This window comes from Mycteria americana, chromosome 17 (genome assembly GCF_035582795.1).
Source record: "Mycteria americana isolate JAX WOST 10 ecotype Jacksonville Zoo and Gardens chromosome 17, USCA_MyAme_1.0, whole genome shotgun sequence".
NCBI lineage: Eukaryota > Metazoa > Chordata > Aves > Ciconiiformes > Ciconiidae > Mycteria > Mycteria americana.
The window spans coordinates 2,258,268-2,280,082 of record NC_134381.1 but is presented as its reverse complement, the minus strand read 5'-3'; the positions used below and the strand labels follow the sequence as shown (position 1 = coordinate 2,280,082).

Below are 21,815 nucleotides of genomic sequence, written 5' to 3'. Positions count from 1 at the left end.
TGCTAATTTGAGCTGCCCAGCACTGCTGTTGGGATTGGCTTGTCTTGCAGAGGGAGAGAAAAGAGGTATTGATGTTAGATGTTCTCTTGGTTTTTGCTTGATCATTGTCCACACTGTTGGAAAGTAGCCCTGGAGGGTGTCATCAGCTGACAACTGTATTGGGAGCATCGTTGTCCTGCCTGTCCTCCCTTCCCCAGTAGGACAGCCACTAAGAACGGCAGAGTGGGAGGTCACTGCTGTTTATGCGGGGTCAAAACATCTAGGGAAAGCCTAAGAAGTCCATAACTGGTTCTAGCTTAAAGGTCTTACAATTTAGTGGACATACTCTGTGTGTATTCAGAGCTTTTGTGTCCCCGCAGCTCTTGAGAGGTTGATCACTGCATGGGCAACCCTGAAATGCGGAAGTGACCCTGGCACCCCAGGAGGGATGGGTGGAGACACTGCTGCTGATCAGAGGTGATAGAGCTTCTCCTTTAGCTGTGGTCACCAGCCCTTGATGAAGGCATCTGCAGATCGGGTGTCTGCCATGTAGGACCCTCTTCTCCCCATGGCTTCTGGCTGGGCAGCAGCAGCTGTTCTGCAGATGATGTCTCCTGAGTTGCTTATATTGTTGTGCAAAGTGGGAAACAGGCTTTTGCTGTTGGCTAACTTGGATGTACACCATCATGTCGTACCTATGGAGAGCACTGGGGACAGGCTGGGGTGAGGGGGGACACTATCCAACCTGTAGGCACCATGGGGAGAGGGACAGAGAGTTATTTACTAGTTAGCAAGTGGTGGTTGAAAGCCATAGAAGTTAAACTGGAGAACTTCTATCTGGAAGGGCCTTTTCAAATGAAATGTGCATCATATTTGTTATTTTATAGCCTCGCGCTGGGTTTCTTTAAAGGCAACTTGGTCCTGAGGCGACTGGCAGTTGGCGGCCGATTCCTTTGTGAAAAGAGCCCTGTAAGTGCCCCTATTCATCCGCCATTCACATAACTCTTGTTTGTTGGGGAGGTGGCTCTGAATAACTTTTCTGTTTGGCCACCAAATACTGTGCTCTGTGTGGACCAACCATGGTGCCCAGATATCAGTTCCTTGTGGTTTCTTGAACTGGCTCCCAGTCAATTCTTCTGGTCCCCTCCGTCCCCCCGCAGAAACCACAGACAGGCACTATTTCCATCGCTGCAGACATCTGTGTAACTCGCACAAGAAACGTCCCGTGCCTGCTGCTTCACTGGCGATTTCGGCTGCTGCTCTGGAACAGCCCAAGATTGCAAATAGCTGAAGACGCTGGTGCCTCCTACCTCCGGAGCAAAGGCCTCGTGCTCTCTGCTGCTTGCTCACCAGTATTTCCAGGAGTTTTTCTCCCTGAAGCCTTTCTCGTGATGTGATCTGGTAGCCCTGTATCTAAATCACTTCAGGTGTGCAGAAAGGCAAGGCTTTGATAGGATTTTATTCGCGTTCACCAGGGAAGCTGAGACTGGAGGTGCCAAAAATCGTTATTTTTTATAGTAATTCATGATGCAGGATGAAGTGGTGAATCAGAAGTAAATGAATCCCTCTCCTTCACATGGAAATGCCGACCCCCAGACTGTCTCTCTTCGTGCTGTGCTGGAGATGGTCAGTTAAATGGGGGATGTGTTGTCTGGGGCCACAGTGCTGAAGGCTTCAGGGCACACATGGCTCCAAGTGACAGACAGCTTTCCTGCGGGGCTGAGCTTCGGGACTTGGCTGAAATTCGCATTAGAATATGTATGTCTCTTCTGAGTCACACATCTCCTGCAGGAGCGTGCTATATTTATATTTTTAGTTGTTACTTGGAGCAATTTATAACAGGGATTCCCAGCTCGGTTGCTGCTATTTGCTTGTAGTGTTTCATCAAATTAGGCCTTGTGTATGCTGCCTCCTGCTTGGTTACACGTTCACATGTCTCTCCCTGCACTTTGGACTACTCCAGACTCTATTTCCATCCATTTGGAGCAGCCCAAACCCCGCGATGGCTGAAAGCAGATGCGGCGAAGCGGGATGGGTGGTGGCAGTGGCTGCAGTCCCCCAGCCGAAGAGCTAGTGCTGATGTTTGTGGGTTTGGACCATTTCCCTTTCATCTGCTTTTCCACAGAAGTCTTGCAAGCCCCATGGGGTCCCACTGCAGGCATCCCAAGCAAAGCAAGCCGACGGAGCGGTTGGCTGTATCCCTGAGTCTGTCAGCAGCAGAGTGATACTCCTGCTGTGGATGCCGCTCTCCTTCCCCTCCACCGACCTGGACCCCCTCGCGGTACCGCCGGGTCTCCCTGCCTTGTAGGTGGAGTGTTTCTCACCCTGCACAGCCCCGAGATGCAATATTTCCTGTTCTTTTCTTCTTTTTTCTTGCTAGCTTCACATGCTGGCCTTGGGTCAGGGTCATCTGACAAGCTCCAACACATTAACATTTCTAAGGGCAGGGGTGTCAGGGCAAAAAGTCAGAGAAGTTCACCATGAAGCTATCTAGAAAGGAGAGGAAAAGAAAATGGCACTTGCATTGTAAATCAAAGAGGAAGGGGGAGAGACTATTTGGCTGATGTGGATCATTTTCTAATGTTGGGAATACCATCAGGTCAGTATTTGTGTTTTGGAGGACTGAGTTATCTGCGAGTTGATCAGGAGAAGTTTTATACCAGACGAAGCTCTCAATCTGGTCTGTGCTTTACGAGAAACATTTTAGAGAGGATTTTTCAAGTAATGCAGTAAATCAGAAATGTTTCTGAGACAAAGTGAAGAGTGAATCCTTCTGTTTTGAGACTTATCAGTCTAACATGCACACACTTGATTCATGCCATGATGCTGATGTCTCGGTTGCTGAGCTGCTCAGCACACGTAATTCAAGAGCACTTTGGATTGTCCCTAGTTATACCAAATAAAATAGAGCTGCAGAGCCTTAAGAAACTCTGTGTGACCTCTGACATCTTGTTACCAAGCCACAGGGACAGATGGGTCTTGGAAATTTTTAATAGGCTTCAGCCATCATTATTCTTTGGAAATGCATCCACTTTAAGGGCTCTTTTCTGATTTTTTTTTTGCACAATTTAGATGGAAAAGCAGTGGAACGTGGCTCTCCCGTTGGATATACACGAAATCGATATTCAGGGACCTGGATTTTTGACCATGCATTGAGATACACGTCCGGTATGTGATGGAAGGGTGTGAAAGTCTAACCAGGGATCAGGGAGCAAGGGAAAGCTCTGGATGCAACGGGTGTGTTGCCCAAATTCCAGCTGCGACGCTCAGGAAAAGCCTGGCAAAACTGAATGCAACCAACTAACCAAAAACCTTCCCCCCTCCTACTACAAACAGCTTTAACCTGCATGACACATCCTGATGTGGACAAGGTCCGAGATAAACCATGGTGGCAGTGGCCAAGGCAACACGGGCATGTTCTTTGTAAGGCCCTAGCACATAGTAATGTCTTTTTTTTTTCTCCACTTCATCTTTCCTCCACCCTAATAACACATTTATTGTGGCAAGTCGTTCCTCCTTTCTCTAATATGAGGATCTGTGCCTTTGCCCCACAAATTGTAGTGTGCTGAGTGCACAGTTGTGGCTGTTGAGTTGTCTTGGTGCCTGCAGGACTTTAGATCTGTAATGCACCTCCCTTACACCCCCACAAGCTCGCTGTCCTCCTGGGGCAGTGCTCTGCCACCTGTGCGTAGGAGGTGGGTAGAGGTACCCCCCTCAAAGAAGATGACTTCAGCCTTTCCCGGGTTGCACTTGAGACCAGGCTGCTTCAGGACATCCACACAAAAGCACTGGCCGTAGGACGCGCCGGTCCCTCTCCTGCCTTCGGCTCCTGCCCTTGCTTTCCCGGCACAGTCCCTTGCATGAGGGCTGCAGCACCGGTTTGGTTTCATATTGGAGAGGGAAGGCACCACACAGTTACTTGTACAGGTTATACTCTTCTTGAAGAACTTCTGCACAACCAAATGCATTTATGCACCATAGACTATCTCCAGAGGAAGGGGGAAATATAAGAAAAATGGGAAGAAAAAATTCACCCTAGAGTCCTTCACTGTTTTTTATCTGTTTTCCCAGTGCTCTGAGTGCCTGCAGCGCTGTTTCGGGGTATGGGCGGGCATCAGTCGCATTTTGCTGTTGATGCAGCTGAGCCTTGGCTGCGGCACAGGGTTAGTGGTTGGTAGGGCCCAAGTGACGGTGAGTGCGCTCATCTTCTGGTGGTGCTGCTTTGGGGCTTCAGCTGGAATAGTTTTTAGGAAAGAATTTTGGAGGTTGGCGATGAATATAATCAGTCCTTGAGCATGGAAAGTGAGGGCTGGCAGATGCTGCCGACTTGCTGATACCCAGGATTTCACTTAGAAGAGCCTGTGTGGAGTGACCACAGGTGATGAATGTCCCATATATGTGTATCTATATATAAAATACAACTGGCTACGATAATTAAAAGGCTATGGAGCAGATCAGACATAGTCAACTGACTATAATATCAGTATTTTAGAATATGTTTTCAGATGTGTACTCTTGTGTATCAAACTGTAGCGAATTGCCTCTTTCAGCATCAATGCCTAAGTAGCCTCCCCAGTTCAAGAGACAGTCCCAAGTGATGCTGACAATGATGGACAGGGAATTCAGCACCGTTACGAACTGGAAGGAGGGTTGTTTTCTTCCCAAGCTGTAAGCTATTGCTTACATGGGAAGGGAAGAAAAGAACATGGGTATAGCATGTTCAAAAAACATGGTTGGTTTTGTTCCTGGAAAGAGCTCGCTTTGACTAGCACTGGGTAAGTATTGCTGTAAAATGATGTTTGGGAATATTTGTCTGGATGTGTGTGTGTGAATGTTTTGTTCTTGTTTGTGGCTCGTCCCTGGGTTTTACTGTTATACATGGTCAGGAACGTTGTTTCAAGGTTGCATGAGGAAGCGTCCATGGAAATGAAACGCTACGTTCACACAAAATAATATTCAGCCCTTCTTTCTCCCACCTCCTCTTCCAGTATGTGCTGCTCTCACTCTACTGAAGAGCGCAGATAGGATCACAGTTACTTAGCTGCTGATGGACAGCTAAGAAATGCAATACCTTTTGCAAGTGAGAGCTTGAAAGGTGAATTTATGGCCTGTTCACAAAGTTGGAGTAGGGAAAAAAAAAGGTTGAATCAACTTAAATAACAAATCTAAGGAAATTTCTGTCTGCCTGTCCAATAAACAGAAGAGGCTAAATTCATTGCATAATTTCATCATTACAAATGATTCTCCCAGCTCTGTTTCTCTGGTTTCATTTCAAATGACTGTTTGCAGATGTGTGTTTTCTGGAATTAGAGACACAAATTGAGAAGAGAGACTACTGTGGTCATGTGCTTTTCCTTAAAAAGGTCAAAAGTTCTATTTGTATCTATTTGGTTTCCTCTGGGTGGATATTTACCAAATCTCTGTGGGTATCTTGAGAAATTTGTACATTGTGCATTTCTTGAGAAATTTTGAAAACTCCTCGCCTCAAGATAACATACTGCCTTCTTTTTTCAGTTGAAAAGCTTTTTTTCCCATATACTAGGAACTTACTGAAAAGTAATTCAAGGTTATTTCTGTCCATAGGAAATATTAGTCATTATTATAAAATTATAAGTCAGGCTATTTTGAGAGTGGCCCTTTCATGTTAGCGAAGTTATAAAGATATACTGAAAATGTAAGTTCAGGGTAATATGCCAAGGACTCTTAAATAAGGCTGAAAAAAGAATTGAGTCTGGGATAGTGATTTCCTGCATTTATCTCCATGAACCTTCCAAAAATGACTTCGCTGCAAACTGCATTCTTTTGTCCCCAGTTTATGGATAAGTATGTGGTGAGGCTGTTTTTCCTGATCTAATATGGTGGTGTATACTTTTCTGTCTTGTTTTTCAGGGTCTTACGAGTGTGGAATATGTGGGAAGAAATACAAGTATTACAACTGTTTCCAGACCCATGTGCGAGCGCATAGAGGTATCTCACTCCTGCTCAAATCTTTGGGAATCCTGGGGTAACATTCAGGTCCGGGGAATATTTTTGGGAAGACCTTGAAGACTGCTCTGCTGCTTCTCTCTTTGTCACTAATTGTTCTTTTGGGTGGCCCATTCATAGGATAAACTTTGGGGCTGTCCAAGCTTTGTGGCTCTCCACTTCAGCAATATTTCTTCTGAGGTCAGGAGCAGCTCTTGCGTTCGGTGCAGTATTTACTGCACGGGCTCTCTGCGGGCATTGCTGTGTGTTGGGAGAGCTGCAAATCAAAAAGTTTCTCCGGGCAGATACCACGTGCCAGCAGTGTAGTTACCGCCGCAGCGGTAGGCGTCTCCCCGAGCTGCTCCACGCTCCTGCCCAGCTGGGTGTTTTAGTCCATCCCTGTTAAGTCAGGATGGGAGGATATCAAGTCAGATATTGGCATTGCAATACTGCTGTATTTTTATGTTAAAATCAAAATGATACTTGTACTCACCCCCGTACCCCTGCTGTCAGCTGAGGTCACTTTCCACATGTATTGTTTGCATGAAATACCTCGTGCTTAGTCAGGAGTGACTTTATTTGAATTTTCTGTAAGTCTGGCCAATTCAGTGTTGCTTAAGTGCACGAATGAGAAAGTTTTGCTTGGTGTTTTGTACAATTAGCGTAGTTTGTATAATTTGGAGAAACACGTATCTGAAGTAACAGAACAACAGGGACTTGAAACTAGCTCATGAGCCTTTCAGTGGTTTTATTTTCTTTCACCTGAGTTGAGCACTGAAGTCTGTGTGTCAGACTTGTAGACGCATCTGCTTTAGCTCCTCAGTTGAACTAGCAGTATCAACGCACATGGCCTTCAATAACATGATTGACTGGAATGTCTAAAGGAGCATAAAGGAAACTCCCAGTGAAAAGTTTGAAAATCCAGGAATAATGAAGGCTAATGCAATATTAAATTTTAAATGTGTAAACTCTCAGAAGTCAACAAATGCACAGCTGAAAAGTGAACATGCATCCTTAACTTCTCAAGAGTTTTTCCCAGTCTCATAATACATCCTTTAATTACATGGTTGCATATTTCTCGTGTGCTGTTTAACATCACAGAGCTTCTTCTGTATCCTTAGATACATGAAGAATTGTTTTTTGATGCTGGTATTCCTTTCTAAATACCAACAGAATTCCTAAAACTCCTTTAAATGTAACTACAAAGTAGCTTCACTTGGCAGTTTAAGAAAAAAAATCCGTAAAATAATAGTGAGCAGCAGTTATTTGCTGACATGCAGAATGCTTTACTATTGCATCACAGCATTGCAATAATTTTGCAATAATAATTGCAGTATTTAGATTTAGGACAAGGATTGCTTTTATTTTACTTCGCTTCCCCAAGCACTATGGGATCCTTCATTCAGCTGGAATTTTAGGAGCTATATTAGTATGAGGTCACTTCCTAGTGTGTGATCCAATTGATTTCTATTTATACATTTATTTATATTTTGATCATGAAATCAAGCTATATATTAAGTGGTCTGGATGCATCAACATACACATGTACAATTGATATCCATAGTTTTGTCATGAACTCGGTGGAGACATGACTTTACCTTTTTGCTTCCAAAGCCTTTTTTATATGTAGCTATATAAGATGGAAATTTTCACCATTTTGAATGTGGAAATTTATTAGTAATTTTCACATCAGTGGTGGAGAAGCACACTTTATATATGTGAAACTTAGAAAATGTTGGTTTATGTTGCTGTAAATTGATGCATGTAGTAGTAACATTTAAAGTGCATTCGAATTGCCTTAAGACAATAAAAATCAAAATGAGATATTTATTCATGTACACTCCTCAACAAGCAATCAAACTGAAACTCGATGCAACTCTGTAAATGTGATTCTCCCAGAAACAGACCCTGAGCTGGCAGTTAAAGCAGTTGGGAAATGTACCCATCTGCAGAGAAATAACATGCCATTGAATGTGCACGTAATGTATAGTTAAGGAAAAAAAGGGAAGGACTCTGTGGAGGAAAGCCCTGCATGATACTGTCCAGTGAGAATTGTACATGGAACTGTACCTGTAACAGTGGTGGAAATAGCATAAGACTGCAGGACTGAAAGAAATTTTTGTGATTGATACTTTTATTGCCACGCGGATCTAAGGTTTTACGTAGAAGTGGCTGGTATTGCACCATCATAACAAACGTGAGATAACTTGGAGGTTACACGTACATTGAAGATGTGATTCTGCACTCTGCCTGTTCTCCCCGCGTATTTTCAGTCCATGTCTTGCATAAAACCCCAAGGCACTGGCAAGCCAGCTCTCCTAGGTCTGCTTGTCCTCGAAGCACTGAAAATTGAGCTCCCTTGGCCTATTACGTGCAATTATCAGCTGCCAGAAACTCAGATCCTGAATCTTTTAGTCATTTCTTTTTGGCTGGGCAAGGAAGGAGCCGTATTGCAGTGGCAGGACCTGGCATTCCCTCTTTGCCTGATGCATTTTCCGAACGTCAGCCGCGGTTTCCCCGACATCTGGGCCACCCATCAGTCACCTAACATCTGCCTTTCCCTGAAGGTTTGATTGATCCCGTGTAGACTCACCGCTCGGCATCAGAGTAGCTAGAACAAACTCAGACCCCTTTTTCTTCTCTTTAGGTGTTTTCTTCCAGGGCTTTTTGGGCATTCAAGCAGAAATACCCGCTTTTTGTGATTTGCTGTAGGATACGCCCCTTCCCCTTGAATAGCCCTCTGCTTTTTGCTTTCTTGTGTGGTTCCTCTGTCACTAATGGTCCTTGGCCAAGCTGTGGGTTGGTCTTGCAGATGGACAGAGCTGGTGATACAAAAGGTTCAGCCATGGGAGAGCAGATAGTAATTGTGCTGATCTGGTTTGGACCTTTGGGGCAGAACAACTGAAAAAACCATCTGTCTAGCCAGCCCCACTGTCACCATTCAGTGACACAACTTCTGTCCCCGGGACGGGAGGTTTGGAGGTCTCAATTTTTCCTTGCTTTGAACTGGGTTATTTCTAAGCTGGTTTTTGTACATCCCGGTGTCCAGTTTGGAGCTGTAGCAGGGGAGCCTGGGGCTTACGGCTCGTGGCCAGCGTGGGTGGGAGGTCTGTCACCCTCTCTGCTCTTGCAGTCGGTCCTTACTTGTCAGCCGCTTGTTTTGCCCTGTGCAAAACTTAAATTTCTTCTCATCCTTTGAGCTGTTCAGTTCCACATTAAGATTCTCACGCTGGTGACATCACGTTTTTCTTTGTAACAATCATTTTTGGGAGAAATTTCCTAGATTTGTTTTATACAAATGCACCTGCCTCCTCTCTAGATCTCATGGTAGAGAATCTGTGTTGGAGGTGACCTGGGTTCTTTAGGCTGATTTTTTTTCTTGTCTGCCTTCAGGAACAGGTGGTTTCTTATTGGAAAACGGGGCATTTTCTTAGTTTCTTGAGCCTTCCCTGTGGTGCTCAGCATTGGCTGCAGAATTTCAGGGAGCAATTGATCTCCTGGCAGTTTGCAAGCGCAAAGGGTTGAGGCAGCTCTTGTTCAAGACGTGCTGCCTCGCAGGGGCAAGCTCCCTTTCTGCTTTGCTCTGAAAGCCAAGATGCAGGCACGGAAAACCCCGCGTAAAGGGTGCTGCAAAGAATCAGAAATGTAGGTAAGAAATTTACTCACTACGTTTTATCAAGGAAGAAATGAAAAGGTTGCGTTCCTTCCCCTTCACCTCCTCAAAACGCACAAATAAAATAAAAAAGAAACCCAACAAAAAAAGTTATGTTGTCGAGCTGAAAGGCTCCTTTGTGAGCTGTTGTGCAGCCCTGCAGGATCGCAGCTCCTTCCTCCTGCAGAGCTGCTGGAGTTCAGCTGGAGCAGAAAGGCTGCGCATTCCTGGTGGCGATGGAAGGCTCTGTCCCAGCGATCGGCGCTGACAAACGTTACCGCTTCGCCTACATGCAACCCAGGCCTTAAAAATGTGTTGCTTACAGTGCTTTTTGTTTAGCTGTGTGGGGTTTTTCAAGTCATTAAAAGGTTGGATTCCCTTCAGGAGTTAGTCAGCTAGAAAGTTTTGTTTTGTGCGGTTGGGTCGTATTTAAGCAACATGAGCAGCAAAACATCTGCATGTTTTGAGTCAGGAAAATTATTTCACTGTTAGTGAACTCAAAAAAATGGCTGAAATTACTTTATTAGACTTTCAAACAGTAAATTTAAAAACCTCTGGGCTGAGGCCAAGCAAGGGAGATTTTTACCCAAAGGAGAATTCTTCAGAAAGCAAATGAAAGAAAATAGCAAGGCTCAAGTTTAACCCTCGCAGGATATATTGCCTCTGTCCTAATAATTGGTGGAAGTTCTCTGTTTCCAGATAAACTTTTCTGGGCTGAATGATGATTTTGCTCAAGTTGTTTTTCTTTATTATTTATTTACATTATTTAGTTGCTGCATTGCCTCCCTGTGAACCGATCAGCTCTCCGTTACCCTCCTGCATGGGTGTGCCAGCCAAGGGGCTGATGTACCATCATCAGAACAGATGCTGAATGCACTACAGTAGGATTGTTTTCTTAGGTGAAATTTCTAGTTTAACCAGTTGTTAAAAAACTTCTGAAAGCTTTTAAATTTTCATATTAATATTTTCCAAGAATGGGTTCTGCTTGATTCCAAAAATATGAGAAGGAAGATGACTCGTTCAAACTATGAATATGGAAAAATGCATTTTTCCAAAGTGCACATTTTTGGAGTCTGAGTTGGAGCAGTTCTGTGACTGAAATGATTTTGAGGTGAGAAGCTGAAAATTAATAGCGAAATAACCATTCCTGAAGAGAGATGGTGTTTCTGAGCTGAAGAAAGTTGGGTTTCATTTGTATGATTATCTGCTACTGAAAAGTCATAGGATTTTGGGGGGGTCCTTTGCCCTCTGTGCTGCATCCCAAGCATCCATTTTTTACTGTGTACGTTTCCCAGTCTGCAGCGGATTTTTATAGGAGATGCAGAAAGTTACTTGAGACACAGGAGTTAACTTGCTTATTTTCCAGCTTTCCTGCCGACCTCCCTACTCTCGCTTACTTTTGCAACTTTCTCAGAAATTGGTCTTTTGTTTTAAAGCTGTAATTACTTGGTCTCAGCCCAGAGGTGATTTAGAGTGGGCTGTTAGGGGATTTTTAGTTTTTTTTTTTTAAATTAATGAAGACTTCGGTCCGTCTTATGACTAAGTAACAACATTTCTTAACACAGTTCAGAAATGGCTGCTCCTTAAACCTTTGTGTGTTGCTTGATTCTTGTTAAGTTTGACTAAAGTACTTTTTAAAGCTATTTAAATGACAGAAATGGCCTGGTGCATGCATAGTACCTATCTTTTATGGTTTATTTATTCCGTTGCCTATGAACGCCAGGACAGTATTTTGCAGAACTCCTTTGTGCCACAGCTAGCTTTTTCCTTGAGTGATAGGTGGTAATTCAAACAAGTAGCAGCTGTGGAAAAATACAGGGGTTTGACTGTCGAGGTTTTGTATATGATACTGAGGGTTTCTGATCTGGCCCCTCAGTTTATGAAGTTGTGCCAAATTAATATCGTTGCCTAGAAAAGTGATCTAATCAGGCAGGTTAATCAAGTAGAAATGTACAAATTCACAAACCCACAATAATTTGTTTTTATTATTTTTAAGAAATAAGGAAATTAAATGCAAACAGTGTTCATTACTTAAGGTTGCAAATTTTAAATTCAAAAAGGCTGTGACATTCCGCAGCTGTGGTTTTCAGAGCAATGCGAGCGTGATTCCAAGAGACATAGGGAATATTTTGAAACGTAGTTATGTTATTGGATAATGTGACATACAGTATTGCAGTTTAGGATGAATATGAAACACTTCAAAATGGCTTGGAAATCCTAATCATTTATGATCCTTGACTTGTAACATTGGGTTTTGTTTTCCAGCTTGCAGCTTTGCCCATTGCATTCATTTAGGGCTTGAACGTGATCTTTGCTGAGTGCTTCTTGTGGTCCCACATGTTACAGCGGAGGGAGCTTTTTCTCCCATCTTTTCACATGTGCCTTCAGTAAGACCAGGATAGAATAGCACCGAGGGGGGATTCTCATGGCCCATCTTTTGTAGAGGCTTTGCCATTGCTGTCTGTAAAGGGGAGGCACGGCGGTGGAGCAGGCTGCGCCGTCTCCCATGGGAGCCCGAGCTGGGTGCACTGTTCACCGTTTGCTTTCCTGGGTTGACACCACTTGCCCAGGAATTAAGCGCATGAGCGATTTCAACAAACCTTCAGTAGAAATTGCGAAACTCATCGTCCTGAGCTCCATTAATGACAGTGGGACCGTTAGGATGTGTCAGTCCAGTCTGTGCACACCTCGGCCAGGGCCTCTCCACCTGGAGACACAACACAAGCCGGCCTGAGGCGAGAGGAGGGGTGGTGGCAGGGGCTTGCCTTGGGCAGAGGGGGAGCGGGGAGGCGGCTGCTCCGAGCTGCGCTGGCAGGCGCTCCCTCACACCCTGTGCCTCTCCAAAGCCCTCTCAGGGCTCCCTGAAGCTCCTCAGAGCAGGCTCCCTGTGTGCAGGGCCGGGGTAGGGGTGTCCCTTCTAGCTGTCCCGTTTTGAAACCGTGCCCCTGCAACAACTTGGAAAATGAGAGCCCCAGTTTTGGAGGCCCTTCCTAAGAATTTTAACAAACAGCCCTTGAGGTGCCCGGTTCAGCCCCGCAGGCTGCCCCCGGTAAGGGCCGCCAGCCTCTCACAGCCCGCTCTGTCGGCAGCTGCCATCCCGCCGAGGAAGCCCGTGCCTTTCGCGGAGGCAGCCGCACCCGGGTGGTGCTCCCGGCTGGGCATCGCAGGCCGCGATAGCGGGGTGCGGCGGCGAAGAGCCGCGGCCGGAGGACAGTGAGCGAGCGAGGCGCCGGGGATGGCCGAGGTGCAGAGCTGCGCTGTCGGACGCGGGGCAGAGTCGGCTGTCAGATCTAAGTGCAGCTCTTTCTCTTTGCAGACACTGAAGCTGCCTCAGGTGAAGGAGCCTCACAAGGCAGTAAGTACTCACGGCGCTTGTGGGTGCGTAAGGGGGGACCGCGGCCTGGCGTGTGCGAGCACCGCGGGTGCGTCGCGGTGCACAGGGCCCTTTTGCGGGCGCTCTCCACCTCGGGGGTGGCGGGCCGTTTCAGGAGCCGGGGCAGGAGGCCGGGGGGCCGGCGGGGCCCTTCCCCGCAGGCCGGGGCTGCGGCGCGGCGGCGCGGCCGGCAGAGGGCGGCCCGCGCCGCGGAGATGGCGGCGGTGGGGGGCGGGAGCCGCCGGGGCAGAGCTGGCGGGGCGGCCGCCTCCCGGCACGGCCTCCGCGGCAGACGTTCATCGTCGCCCTCCCGCCGTGAGGGGAGCGCCGTGCCCGCGGCTGGACGGGCTCGGCCGTGGTGCCTTGGGGAGCTGGGCAGTGTGAGGAGACAGAGGGCGGCCACCAGCAGAGCTCCCGCCGCCCTGCTGCCTCGGCCCCCCCAGGGGCGACGCTGGGTGCTGCCAGCCTCTCTAGTGTGATCAAGTCTTGCAGGAGTTTTAAACCTTAACCTACAATTGGGGGGCGGGGGGGGTCCCTGCTCTGAGGAAGGGCGTTGATAAACTGGGGTGGGTTCAGCACAGGCCCTGCTGCCTCAGCCCTTCCTCACCTCGGCAGCCCAGGGGCCTGTGCACCAGGGGAAGAGGTGGCATCAGGGGGACCTGGTGGCACCCTGATGGCCCCTGTGAGGGGGTGATCGGGAAGATGGAGCCAGGCAGTTCACAGTGGCGGGAGAATGAGAGGTAATGGGCATAGAGTGGAAAGAAGAGAAGTTGAGGCTGTGTTGAAGGAAAAGCTTTTACCCGTGCTGTGGAGCAGGTTGTCCAGAGAGGTTGTCTTCTGCATCCTTGGACATTTACAAGACCAGCCTGGATAAAGTCCTGAGTAACCAGGTCTGAGCTCAAAGCAGACCCTGCTTTGAGCAGGAGGTCAGACCAGAGACCTCCTGAGGTCTCTGCTGACCTGGATTTTGCTATGATCATGTTAGGTGAGAGCCACAGGTTCCATTGGAAAGGTAAGTTACCAGCCTTGGTAGTTACAGAGGGCAGCTTGGAAGCACCAAACTTACCCTGGGTGGGTATAAAAATGTTAGATAAATAGTAAAGAAAAATAATAATTAAAAAGTACAACCATTCCACCTTTTTTGAACTGCTGTTTCTTCAGGCCCATTCTGTGGTAGGTTAAGCGTCGGGGTTAGCATGGGGGAGTCTTGGCTTTCTGTCTACAGAAAGAAGCAGGACTGACTTCACTGCAGGTGGGGGATGAAGATCCTCAGCCCTGAGCCAAAACGTCTCAGTAGCAACCAGCCATCACACAGTGTATACCCACTCCTGGTGCCCACTGGAGGGGAGATGGTCTCTGCAGCTGGGCCCTTTCTCTTTCCATTGACCCAGTGACATGGGGTGTCCAGCTCCATGCAGGGGATGGAGACTCCTTCCCAGGCTCCTGTCACCTCAGTTGTCTCTCTTTCAGTAGGTGCTCTGCTGCCTGTTGGTGTTTTACTTATCCTAAGTCTATCCAGGCTCATCTCCTGGCCCCCTTGCTCTGAATTTTTACATGGGACCCTCCTGCCTTGTGGGCTAGGCTGTGTGCATCCTGGGCTTGTTATTCAGGTATTGGACATAGTACCCTTTTTGCCAGAGCTTGGGAACCACCTTGTGCAAAGAAATCTTTTTTTCTCTAAGTCAGCTTTTCCCCTTCTTGTCTGTCGTGGGAATTTTTTTGGCTGAGAAAGGGCAGAGTGATGTATGGAGAGTAAGAGGGAAAAAACACGAGGGTTCATGCCTCTGCTGTGTGGGCAAACCCCATGTTGTTTGAGCTGTAGAAGGATTTCTGTGGACATAACTGCCTCTTCTGTGGTGTCTGGATATCAGGGAGCTTGGGAGAATGGAAAGTCACAGGCAGAAGAAGTCTCAACAGCAACAAGCAGCTGCTCTCTGCACCAGGCTTCAGAGGAGCTGCTATGCTAGCAATGGAGATGGAGCAGGGAGCAATAAGAGAGGCAGGGACTGCTCCCATCTTCATGCAGGGCTGTACAAATCTGGCCCCCTCCCCAGTGCAGGAATTACTGAACCCCCTTTTTACCTGCCACACTCATTGCTATCCGAAAATAGTCTCATCTAGCTGAAAGAGCTGGAGGCAAGACCAAGCCACCAGGGCAGGGAAACAGTGAGTGGTGGACTAGGGGATGGGGAAGGAAAGTCCACTGCAGCTATCCGCTCCGGTGGAAGAACAGGCTGTGCGTGCCACCTGTCTTACAGAGTGAACGTGAAACTGCTCGGCCTGTGCTGCTGTTCCTAAGTGCAGATGGTTGTAATTTCCTGTCAAAGTCATCTTCCCCTCCTTGCTGCTGCAGTGAAATAGTTCAGCTGTCTTCTTTCCTCCCTGTGCCTTCCCCTCTGGGGCTGGATTAAATCCCTGGCCTACCCTGGTTGCCTCTGCATGGCTTTTCTCCTTTTTGCACTCAATGGCTCTCTTGTTTCCTTGTCAGTCTGTTTGCTTCTCATATATTTTAGGAATTTTTTATTTATCTTTCCTTTCCTGCTATTTTTGTTTTGCCTGCTGCTCCAGTGCTATTCCTCTGCGACCCGATTTGGCTGTTTACACCCTTTCTATTACAGACATCTGTATTGTTCAAATCTTGCTTCGCTATTTCTGTCTCATTGGGAACCTCTAGCTTCATGGGCTCTGCAGGCATGGTTTGCTGCCTTCTTCCAAAATTTCTCAGTGTTTAAGGGATACAGCAAGGTCTTGTTTTCTCTCATGTCCTTCTCTCTGGGGCATAGATTGCATCCATCCTAAACTGGTGTGGATAAGGAGCTCCCTTGACCAGCAGTGGGTCCTTGGCATTAGTTCAAATAACTAGAACTGCAGGTTTTTAAAAGCTGTTCAAGTTCTCCATGGTGACTTTTTGGAGGCAGCTGTTACTCATGGCCACAGCAGGCACCTGAAAAGTTCTGATGAAGGCAACCTTGTGTGTCAAGTGAGGAGACATCTTGGCTGCTGCCTCTGCAAGGGCAGCAGCAAGGGCGCCTTGGCTTGGTCCAGGAGTAATCGAGCTTTGGTGGCAATTAGCTGTGTCGTGCTCCCTAGACTTACCCCGAGAGCAACAAGACGTGTTTGTTCTTGGGAGGCAAAGTCTGTATCTTGCCATACTGGGTCTGAGAGTGCGTCATGCTTGGCCTGTTGGGAGGATGAGTTACTGACGTGGTGGGTGAATCTGCATTGTAACATGCCCCTGCCTTCAGTTCTGAAGGACAGTGGTAAGAAGGGGCTGCTGCGGGAAGGGCTGTCCTGGCCTTTTTTCCTGGGAGGAAGGGAGCCATGGGGCAAGCTGGGACGCAGATGAGGCCAGTTGTTTGTTTGCTGCCTGCTTAAAGAGGAGACAGTGGTGTTTAGACTTTCCAGCTGGGAAGGCGCTTTGAAGACTCCCTTGAGGAAAAACTGTTGCACTTCGTTGGTTATTTTCAGCCTTGGGGGTTTTTAGTTTATAGATTGTGTCTCTGGGACTCTTTTTTTTTTTTTTTGGACCCATTCTTGAAGGGACACAGATCTGTGGTATTGAGGAGAGGATATCCTCATGGGGACATAGTTACATGGCTTTGGGAGCTACTTTTCTAGCCTTGGCTCATGGTCCAAGACCAGAATTCCCACATGTAGAGAGAAGAAAACAATGCAACCCACAGTGCTAATGTGTTAATAAAAAGGCTTGTCTAACTGCTACCAACTTTGACTGGCAGGGAGTAGGAAGGGAGGAGAGAAGTTTTGAAAAAAACTTTATATTTGATATTTTTTCGTAGACGGGGATGGCCAGTTTGACATCTAGGTCATTGACTGTTCCTGTAGAAGAGTCTGGCAGCGTTGTCTGAGATGCTTGTATGCCTCTGGTTTGCTCCAGACTTTTGGAAGTCCTCAGGAAGGTGGTGTTTGGGCTAGATCTGCACCATCACTCTCCATGGAAATTCCAGTCATGTTTTAGGGGAGTTACAAACTTTGTGAAAACAGTCTCCCTCCTGCTGTTCACATACCACGGGAAATTCTTGGCAACCTGACAGATAGCTAAATAAAACCACTGGCAAGCAGGGGTCCACAAGCCTTGCACCAGCAGGACAGTGTGCCAGAGACATGGCTGTGGGAAGCATCACTTCTGATATGAACAGGTCTTTGCACTGTGCTGGGTCATGAAGCAGGTTGCATTCAGTGCACATGTCACAGTTTGGGGACAATAGTTTTAAGAGCTAGGCTGGCACCGGTGTTGGATCAGCAGTCCTACCTATGGCAGTGCCTTTACCTGGGGGCTGCGGTTGGGTTAGGAAGAAAACCCAGGATGGTCTCCATGCTGACAGCTTGTTTCTGGGCTCATCCCCAGGAGGTAGAGGGGAGTATGAGCTTCCACCAGCACAGCCCTGGTCTCCAGAGCATGGTAGCCTTTGCTGTTTCCAGATCGGTAACTCTGCTACAGATTATGGATTGTAATATTCAGGCTATTGGATTTTGGTATTCTTCTTCTTCTTTTCTCTAGGAAAGAGGAACTTATGTACAAGAACATCTCCAAAATAACCATAACTGGCTTGGAGAGCTGAAAGTTAGACTGAGTTTTATGGTTGCCCATGAAACCTTAATTCATTTGGGAGTGCGTAAGCACCTAAGCTTTTGTCTACGTGCTAACTACTGCTTTTTCTAGTAGTGTCTCTGCCTCTTTGGACCATCCTAGGACAGAATTAAGGTTGCTCTGGCAACTGTTAATATGGCACTTGCCTAATTACAACTTACCAGTGGCCTTTTAATACCTGTTTTCAAAATACCAAATGTTAAAAAGTACAGCAAATAGTGTTACTAGTCCCTAGTACTTCCAAGCCTTTTGCCTGGATGAGCCTCAGATCATTTTACAGAGGAGTTTGGTATTCTGCAGGCAGGCGGGGAAGCAGCAGAGAAAGTGACTTGCCAGAGGCAACCAGCGGGTGAGTGGCAAAGGAAGAGAGCACAAGTCTCTGGGCTTGCAGCCCAGTCCCTGTCTGCTGGGCACAGCCTTACGCTGTTGGATTGCATTTCTGTGTCCTGTGAAAGAAAGCAGAAAACAAATGCACAGAGAAATGGGAGGGGAAGAATTGTTAAAAGCTGAAGGCTTCTTAAAGTATAGCTGGTATATTAACTTCATGTATGTCTGGTTAGCTCTTTGAAACGTAATAAGTGTTCCTCTTCTCAGCGGAAAAGTCCTGAGCCTGATGGAGCAATGCTGATTAATACAGTGGGGAAGAGTCTTACCATTCCTGGAATCTTTAAATAAAATGCTGTTAAAAGTGGGAAGAATCAGGAAGAGGTGATTTCGGGAGCGTCGACTTCATCTCCAGTGCGTCAGTCAGGTTGGCTGAGTTCAGGGGAGCTTGCTGATAGTGTGGTTTGCTTTGTTCTCTTGCCCTGGTAACAACTTTTTTGAGGACCATGACAAGCAAGATGTAGTTTAAAAGCAGGTAGTGCTCACAGGCAGTACTAGCCATGAACGTGAAGTTTGCTCTGTTAGACTGTTAGCATGCCACCAGCCAGTTATTCTGTGGTGCACAGGAAAACAACATGAAAAAGCAGTTCCACTAAAACAACCCAGTTCAAATGCTCCGCTTGCTTTCATTCCTAGCGGTGTTGCAGTTTGTTACTATGGCAATTCAGTGACATTTGCTGGAGGTTGGAAGACCGCTAATGGTTGTTTTCTGGTAGATCCCATTCTTTCTGTCTCCATCTCCTGCTTTTCTGTACGTGCAGTTCTGTTTAAGAGGCAAAGCTGGATTTTGTGCTGTTTCTCAAATGCAGATCCCTGTGCTCATGCTGCCAGCAGGTTACTCCTACACTGCTCTTCGTTGTACTCTACCATTTGGGAGGTGCCTGATAGCACAGCATATAAACCCTCTCTGTAAGTCCAGAACATGCTTTGCCGGGCAGTGCCTGACAGCCTCCTTCACTCATGCCTTAAATTCTAGCATAAACGGGAGCAACTTTTCATGGTACATTTATGCTTGCTGTGGCCAGCTCCATAGGTTGAAAACTCCGGGGCCAGATCCCACAAAATCCCAAGACTGATTCCAAGTAACACAACCTCTTTTTCCTTTGTGTTTGTTGGCCTTTCTGTTGTGTTGGAACCCCTTTTCCCTGTTTGCAAATAATTTTTTAAAATTAGTATTACCATCTCACAGGTGATGATATTTACCAGGTATTTCAGACTGCCCTGTTGTATTATCAGGTTGCAGGAGGGGCAAAAAGTGGTCTTCGGATGCTGTGTGATGATGGTGTGTCACCTCCGCACACCCCAAGGAGCAGCTCTTCCCAGACCATCGTGGTGTGAAGTTTTTCCAGAGTGGGTGGGAAGGTCTGGCACTAAAGAGAGAGTGTCCTGCCTGAACTTCTCCTGGAAGGAAGCAGGAGTCTTTCCATGTTGTCCTTTGAAAGGGACAGAGAAGTGACTGTATTTACTGGAAAAAAATTGATTTACCAGAGCCCTTAATGGTCCTGTGACTGACCATTGTGGAGAACTGGCAGGACCAAGGATGAGCAGCAGCCCCTGCGTGCCTGAGGCAAGGCTGAGGACAGCAGCAATCCAGATGGGAGAGGAGCTATGTCCAAGCCATGGCCAGCAGGGCTGGTGGGAGGCACTGGCTGACCTGAAATAGTGTCATACCCTCACCCAGCCCCGCCTGAGCAGGAGCATCCTGTGGAGCAGGAGTTGGTGGCAGCTGGCAGAGCACAGCCGCAGCCGGAGCAGCCGCAGAGCCAAGCTGCGGAGCAGTAACTTCCATGCCCTGCACAGCAGCAGCCTGTAGCCTCCCTCTTAGCCTCCACAGAGGAGGTGGGTTTCAGCTGTGCTTTCCTGAGGGAGGAAAAGCCACGCCCCTGTGGTCAGGTAAATGTGGCATGTGCTGGGGTCAGTAATGGATCTTACTGGAGGGGCTGCCTGAATTGGGGACCCTGCTGTGGGAAGTGTTGGAAGGACTCTGCAAGAGACAAGCTCATAGCCTGCTGCAAGGCGCTGAGTTAACTGGCATTCATCAGACTGTATGTGAGGGCAGTGAGTGTCTGTTTATTAGGAGTAGCTGCTGATTGCTCCTGAAACTAGAGTTCATGACTCTGAGGTAGCATTTGAACGCACTTTTCCTTCTAGTCATCTCAAGAGGACTCCTTCGCCTTGCACAAAGGCAGGGTAAAAATGACTAGATGAAATTGGTGATTGTCACTGACAAAAATTTGCAAGCTCACATTGATAGCTGTGAGCTTGCAAGAATTTTAAAAGTAGATTTGGGCTGCAGAAGGTTTCATTGCTTCATAGATGGAACATCCTCAAGGTTGTTTTTCTAATGCGTTCTTCAGAAGTTTGCTGTGCAGACAGTTCCTCAACCTCTCAGATCTGAGGCCTTTCCCAGTGCTCTCCCTGCTAGCCCTGGGTGGGACTTTCTGTCAGTAGGCAATCTTAACTCCTCTTTGCTGCAATTAAACTGAAGTCTTGTCTTGCCCTCTATGGCCAGACTTGATCACCCTTCCCAGTTTATAGCAACTTTTTAATGTATTATGCGTTTCCCTATTGAAGTGAGTTATTACTGCACTGGGGGTGCAAAGTTTGTGTAATCGAAGGTTTACATGGATACTGGTATCCTACAGAGAGAAGAACATAGATATGTCTTCCAGGGAAGACAGGGTGCAGCTGGTGATACGAAGAGTTCTTGAGCTCTTTTGATACAGTCCAGGCTTTAGCATCCTCTCCAGCTCAAAACTGGCCCTCAAGAACAGACTGAGAAATGGATGGACTGCACTCCTCTCCTCTCGAGTGACAGACTGCTGTAGTACAGACCAAAATCATACTGCAAACTACAATTATAAAATGCTGAGAAGCATTTCAACTCCAAGGCTACCAGTTCTACCAGTGCAATCTAGGGAACGAAAAGCCAGTCGGCACGTTTTCCTTGTGCTGTGTCACATAAGAGCAAATACCAAGGAAGGCAGGGATTCGCAGTGTCTGCTGCAGTGTCACAGAGTAAAAAATAACTGCTTTTAAGGATAGATAACCTTATAATGCAAGAGGTACCAAAATGATCTTCAGAGGAGGTACTCCAGTGCCAGCTACGTACGTGATGAAGCAGGCAGGGCAACCCAGTATCTCTCGGTTTTTGTGTTACTAGCTGAGTGCCATCACCATCCCTGGTTCAGAGCTTGACTCCAAGCTTGGGCTTTGCCACAGCCTAGAGGGAGGCGCGTGGCTCTGGTATAGCAGAGCTGGCTGCCAGGGTCATTGCCAACCTGTTCAACTCGCTCATGCTGAAGCTCCGACATTGTGGCACAGATTTTTAGTGGGTGCTTTATGGTGTCTGAGTCATTTCTCTTTGCCAGATCTTCAGTCCCTCTTATCAAGTACCTAGATGTAGTGAAACATTTATGCCTCAGTGCAAGATACGTTTTAGTTTGTGATTACATCCCAACTCCTGGTAGCTGTCTGTAATTCTCATCAGATTGGTGATGGGTCAGGAGGCATGTCTTTTGAAAATTAAATATAACTGTGCTGTGATCTGTGAGCTTTATTTTCTCCTTCCCCATTCACAGTAGTATCATACTTGCTTATGGTGTGCTAGATTGTGCTTGGATGCTGGGCTAAGACAGGACATTCGGTCGTAAGGGGAACACTAATTTTCATCTGGGTCTGAGGATGTTGTAGGCTGCAAACAGAATGTTTTTCATTCCAGTTTCTTCGTCAAATGCATTCAAACCCATCACCTGTGTACAGGACAACATCCATGAGGAGTGTGTGTCTGCACTGTGTGACATTATTTAGTTACAAGAAGGAAAAAAGAAAATTGCAATGTTTTTTTTCCAAAA

At 47.0% G+C, this 21,815-nt stretch overlaps 1 protein-coding gene across 5 annotated transcripts in view; it reads left to right on the top strand.

Moving 5' to 3' along the window:
- The window catches only part of ZNF618 (zinc finger protein 618), a 162,248-nt gene that overhangs the window by 87,337 nt on the left and 53,096 nt on the right, over nt 1-21,815 (top strand). For 3 of the 5 annotated variants that reach the window (XM_075519925.1, XM_075519924.1, XM_075519923.1), the window contains exons 4-6: nt 3,052-3,147; nt 5,869-5,946; nt 12,912-12,950. In XM_075519925.1, coding sequence (XP_075376040.1) covers nt 3,052-3,147; nt 5,869-5,946; nt 12,912-12,950 — 213 coding nt within the window. The remainder of the gene's footprint in view (nt 1-3,051; nt 3,148-5,868; nt 5,947-12,911; nt 12,951-21,815) is intronic. The other 2 variants (XM_075519928.1, XM_075519927.1) reach the window with 1 other exon arrangement.